General features: G+C 51.5%; 3 protein-coding genes across 3 annotated transcripts in view; 2 read left to right on the top strand and 1 right to left on the bottom strand.

The window, feature by feature from the left end:
- H257_03894 (hypothetical protein) overlaps window positions 1-1,019 on the top strand; it is a gene marked incomplete at both ends in the record, with an annotated part of 1,959 nt that extends 940 nt beyond the window's left edge. Inside the window, 2 exons of the mRNA XM_009828193.1 lie at window positions 141-600; window positions 814-1,019. Of these exons, the coding sequence (XP_009826495.1) occupies window positions 141-600; window positions 814-1,019 (666 nt within the window). The remainder of the gene's footprint in view (window positions 1-140; window positions 601-813) is intronic.
- A 606-nt stretch (window positions 1,020-1,625) lies between these two features.
- H257_03893 (hypothetical protein) lies at window positions 1,626-3,779 on the top strand. The gene is made up of 8 exons (XM_009828192.1): window positions 1,626-1,811; window positions 1,879-2,163; window positions 2,222-2,446; window positions 2,526-2,594; window positions 2,641-2,703; window positions 2,809-2,872; window positions 3,162-3,228; window positions 3,285-3,779. Exons 1-8 carry the CDS (start codon window positions 1,674-1,676, stop codon window positions 3,622-3,624), a joined length of 1,251 nt encoding a protein of 416 aa, XP_009826494.1. The 5' UTR covers window positions 1,626-1,673; the 3' UTR covers window positions 3,625-3,779.
- A 311-nt stretch (window positions 3,780-4,090) lies between these two features.
- H257_03892 (hypothetical protein) lies at window positions 4,091-5,152 on the bottom strand (the record flags this gene model as incomplete). The annotated part of the gene is made up of 2 exons (XM_009828191.1): window positions 4,091-4,906; window positions 4,968-5,152. 2 exons carry the CDS (start codon window positions 5,150-5,152, stop codon window positions 4,165-4,167), a joined length of 927 nt encoding a protein of 308 aa, XP_009826493.1. The 3' UTR covers window positions 4,091-4,164.
- Between the last annotated feature and the right edge of the window lie 70 nt (window positions 5,153-5,222).

Raw genomic sequence — 5,222 nt, 5'->3', positions numbered from 1 at the left:
CTGACAACGCCTTGTTTCCGCACGGACAGACAGTCCAAGACGCGCTGCGCGTCGCGTGTCCTTCCTGCGCCATCGAAGCCATATCAGGGGTCGATATCCACGGCGCGTATACCGAAGATGTGCTGGTTAATGCAGTCAAGAAAGCCTCTCGGTCCGACTACACGGTCGTGGTGCTAGGCGAAGGGCCGTACGCGGAGAAACAGGGCGACATTGACGACTTGGACTTGCCTCGCGGTCAGCAAGAGTACGTCCGGGCGCTGGCGGCCACGGGGACCAAGGTCGTGTTGGTGTTGGTGCAAGGTCGTCCTCGCTTGCTGCGGGGGCTTCCGGACGTAGTCCACGCCGTGCTGAACGCGATGCTGCCGTGTGAGTTGGGCGGCGCGGCCATCGCCGACATCCTCTTGGGGTCTGTGAATCCGAGCGGCAGGTTGCCGTTTACGTACCCCAAGACTATGGCGGACAGCGCGGTGCCGTACTACCACCGACAGAACCTCGGGTGCGTCGTGAACGAGACGTTTGGCGAATGCGAGCACGAGGGGCCGTTTGGGGCTGGTTCGAGCTACTCGACGTTCGCGTATTTCAATTTCACGCTGTCTGTGGGTAAGGCCAACCCAAAAGTGCTGGTATTGATGTCACGATTCAGAACCGCGGAATTGTCGACGGGAAATAAGTTTCATTTTGTCCGAAAGCGTATTCGAGAGGGTAATGTGCCTCAAGCGAAGCGCTTGATGCAGTTTCACTGCGAACACTGCGTAACAGTTGCAAGTGCTCGTGGAGATTCTAGTCACGTATATCAACCGGTGGAAACGTAAGGTGGCGAGCCGGGGCAGTACGACTTTTCACTCGGCCATGGAGGGGAAGTTGCGTCGATCACACTGCACACGACAAAGGAATTGGTCTATGCGTGGGCCGAAGTTCCAACCCCACTGGAGGCAGCGACGCCGTCAACACTTGGTGAAGTGTCGACCGTGTTGAATCCTGTGGCCAACATGTACGTAGCAGCGTCGGGTGACATTTGAAGTCTTGTACAATTGGCTAATTTTGCACCGTTGAAGTTGGGGAAACTTCAAGTTGAAGCTACCCATAATAGGGATTAAGTACAAAACCGTACTTAACCGGTTCAGTTTGAGTTGAAGCAGATACACGTAATATACCAGGAGCAATTTGTATTGACTTGAGAGGATTGCCGACTTTCTAGTCAGCATATTTTGGTGTGTATTATTACGTTTCGTATCTATCCATATAAATGTCATTCCATTGTCTGGTACATACTCCAGACAATTGGACCTGTCCCATCCCCTAAGTACCGGTACAATATACCTAATCCCACTCTCGTACTACAATCAGTTCGTTATAAAGTTACCGACACTTCATAAAGCCGTTCAAAATATCGAGCAGCAAGCGTTTTCCGCATATCGTACGCTGCGCCAACTCGACGCAATCACTGTCTACTTCATGCAAGATGTGAGCTGTCGGCGCATGGATTGTATCATGGTCAATATCCCTTGGACTAACCTGCACATCACCTTTGGTGCGGTACTGCACAGTCGACTGTCACATACGCAAGATTCGCACTTTAAGGAGTATAACGATCGAACTTAAAACGACCATATGACGTCGGGGCACGCCGACATCCGCAGTTTCCCTCTGTAATTCGAACCCACAAGCGAAGGATGTTGTCCACGATTGCCCGCCGCGCGACGCTGCGCACCGCTGGTGCCCGATCCATGGCTGCGAAGGCTGGTGCCTTTAACTGGCAAGATCCGTTCGACCTTAACGGTGCCCTCACGGACGAAGAACGCATGATTCGGGTATATATCATTGCAGAAAAATGCTATCGCTTCAACCAATCCGTCATGTTGCTACTGCATGTGGTAGGACTCAGCACAAGCGTATTGCCAACAAGAACTCCTCCCACGCATCGTCAAGGCCAATCGCAATGCCACGTTTGACAAGAACATCATGAAGGAAATGGGTGAATTGGGGTTGCTGGGACCCACGATCAAGGGCTACGACTGTGCCGGCGTCGGCTACGTGTCGTACGGTCTAATTGCCAACGCAGTGGAGCGCGTCGACAGTGCCTACCGCTCGGCCATGAGCGTGCAATCGTCGTTGGTGATGTGGCCCATCTACAAATTTGGTTCGGAAGAGCAAAAGCAAAAGGTGCGTGTCGTAGCTTCGCCTAAACTCCCCCGCCAACACATCATGATGATCACCCTAGTACATTCCTCAACTGGCGTCGGGCAATCTGATCGGCTGCTTTGGATTGACGGAACCCAACCACGGCTCGGACCCGAGCTCAATGGAGACTCGCGCTCGGCTCGACGGCGACCACTTCGTCTTGAACGGCGCCAAGAACTGGATCACCAACGCCCCCATCGCCGACGTGTTTATCATTTGGGCCAAGGACGACCATGGAGATATTCGGGGGTTTATCCTGGAAAAGGTACCTAGCCGACACTTCAATTTGGTCATGGCTCATGATGACACTTCAATTTGGTGATGGCTCATGATGACATATGTAGGACATGCCTGGTCTGTCGACATCGTACATTGAAGGCAAAGCGACGTTGATGGCCTCTGCCACTGGCATGGTACATACCTGTCCACTACTCGCGAACTTCATCTTGTGTGTGACAGATTGCCATGGAAGACGTCAAAGTGCCCAAGGCCAACATGCTTCCCAACGTTAAGGGCCTCAAGGTCGAACCACCCCTGAATATATATATATATATATATGTAGAATATATATATGTAGAATATATATATATTCTACCGAATAGAACCCTCTAACATTTCGAATTGTAGGGGCCGTTTACGTGCTTGAACAGTGCTCGTTACGGCATTGCGTGGGGGGCTTTGGGCGCTGCTTGTACGTTTCTCTTATACCCAAAATTTGGACTTTAGTGCTGATTCACGAAATCTATCGAATCATTTTTTGTACTGTCTTTTGTATACAAAATTCGCCCAGTGGCACACGAATTCGATGTTGAATTCGTCAAAGAGTGGATATTTTGATTGGCTACTTGATATTCTTGTTGTGGGTTTTGATTGGTCGATATATCGATTGTGTGCCGATGTGGTGATTCTGGTCATTGAGTACCCAAACACTCCAATACTCGAATACTTGTGCATGTTCATTCATTTCGTGGATCGGGTAGATTCATGCTTGGACATTGCGCGCCAATACACGCTGGACCGCAGCCAATTCGGCGCCCCCTTGGCCGCGTACGTTGTCACATAATTTCGGATACCGTGTCATGTATATAACATGCGACCACTAGGAACCAATTGATTCAAAAGAAGCTCGCGGACATGGTCACGGAAATCAACCTCGGCCTCTTTGCGTGTTTGCAAGTGGGTCGACTGCAGGACCAAGGCCCCGTCGCGCCAGAAATCATCTCGGTCGTCAAGCGCAACTCGTGCGGCAAAGCGCTCGACATTGCCCGCACTGCGCGCGACATGCTGGGTGGAAACGGTGTCTCAGACGAGTACCACATCGTCCGCCATTCCATGAACTTGGAGGCAGTCAACACTTATGAAGGCACGCACGACGTCCACGCGCTCATCATCGGACGCGCCGTCACCGGCATCCCTGCCTTCGTCCCGCGCATGGCTCCCTAGTCGATCCCGTCCACAGGCTCGTATCCGACCAGGTGAAGCGAACGACTGCCACCAGTCAAAGTTGCTCGAAATCCTAGATTCCATATATTCATTCCATGGCTTGCGTTGTTTACACTAGTAGTACGTATGCTGTGGAGACACTGATAGGCGCCGACGTAATGTCGATAGCTTGCATGGATGTATGTACCAGGTGTGACTGTTCAGTATGACTTAGCTGTCTTTACTCGACGGACAATGTGTCTGATGAGAAAGTGACCGTGGCACATACTCGTCTCAACGCTGTCGCATGGAAATGCAGTATGTACGTACTTGAGATACGTACGTCGAGCTCTTCTATCGATTTGATTGGCTACCTCATATGAGCTAAACATTATTAGCCAATCAAAACCTTCTCAATGCAATTCAACCAATCAGATCGATTGTGGATCGCCAAATTTGTATCAAATCGACAATAGTGCGTTGATTGTTGGGCGATTCAGTGGTTGCTATTATACGTTAATCCTAGTACTTCCCGTCGGTAAAAACTATCTTTCTTGTGCCCTATGTGATTTGAAAGGTTGCAATGAGCGCAATGTGGTCGGACGGGTACCTCAGAGACGGCAGCCCCGATGGCTCGACGTCCTCTGGGGCATCAACGACGCGCAGCAACTGGACCTTGTCGTTATGGAAAATGTAGTCGATCACATGTTTGCTCTCGACTCCTGGCCGCGTCTTCCATGTTGTGTAGTTGGGGGTGGAGCCTGCTTGAGCATATGCGCTGGTCCAGCCTAGGTCCAGCATGGCCGGAATGGCTTGGGCTGCATACTTGTCATTGTCGTCGGGGGTTGCGTTGAAATCGCCGCAGATGATCGTGGGGATGTCGGCGCCGCCGTGACGAAGGACATGGGCATGCAATTGCTTTGCTTGGGAGAGTCGAATAACTTCGCCTTGGTGGGATTTCGTGGACTTGAGATGGGTGCATGCCACGACAACAAGAGACTGTTCGTTCTGCAATACATGTGCCACCAACGCGAGCTGATTCGACGGCAAAGCTGCGCCACGGCCGTCGTCATGCTCGTACCGAGGAGCGCACATGTGCTTGATATGGAGGTGCTTGATTCTGTTCACAAAGATTGCACATCCATCGGGAAGGTCACTGCACTCCAAGCAGGGCGATTCGCGTTTCGCTGCAAAGTGGCCGCTGTACCCCAACCTGTCCAATTGGTCCTGCATCCAGTCGAAGTGGTCGAGTTCTTCGAGGCAAATAATGTCTGGTGCATACCGTGCGATCTCTGCCAGAATCCTACGCGTGGAGTGTACCATCATATGTACGTATGACACGATTGGAACCATTTCACTCGTACAAGTTGCGGCGATACGACCATGGCAAGCACTCTGGGGGCGCAAGGATGAACCCTCCCTTGTCATGACGCAAGTCGCATAGCCCATCGGCTAGGACGTTGAATTGCATTACTGTGATCTCATCTGCCTCGTCGTCTTTGATGCCCACAACGCGGCCGTTTCGCGGGTACTGTTCGCAGTCCGCCATCCCAAATGAAACACAGACATACAGACATATTATCCGGAAATCTAAACCATATCCGGATACATTATCCGTA

This window comes from Aphanomyces astaci (genome assembly GCF_000520075.1).
Source record: "Aphanomyces astaci strain APO3 unplaced genomic scaffold supercont1.6, whole genome shotgun sequence".
Classification (NCBI taxonomy): Eukaryota; Oomycota; class Saprolegniomycetes; order Saprolegniales; family Verrucalvaceae; genus Aphanomyces; species Aphanomyces astaci.
The sequence above is the reverse complement of the archived record's forward strand: the minus strand, read 5'-3'. Positions and strand labels throughout refer to the sequence as shown.

What these genes read in the sequence shown, in the direction of transcription:
- H257_03893 (XM_009828192.1), top strand. Translation starts at nt 1,674, where the DNA reads ATGTTGTCCACGATTGCCCGCCGCGCGACGCTGCGCACCGCTGGTGCC. An exon ending in CGGAAGAGCAAAAGCAAAAG is followed by an intron (nt 2,164 to 2,221) that starts GTGCGTGTCGTA and finishes TGATCACCCTAG; the next exon opens with TACATTCCTCAACTGGCGTC. An exon ending in TTCGGCGCCCCCTTGGCCGC is followed by an intron (nt 3,229 to 3,284) that starts GTACGTTGTCAC and finishes TGCGACCACTAG; the next exon opens with GAACCAATTGATTCAAAAGA.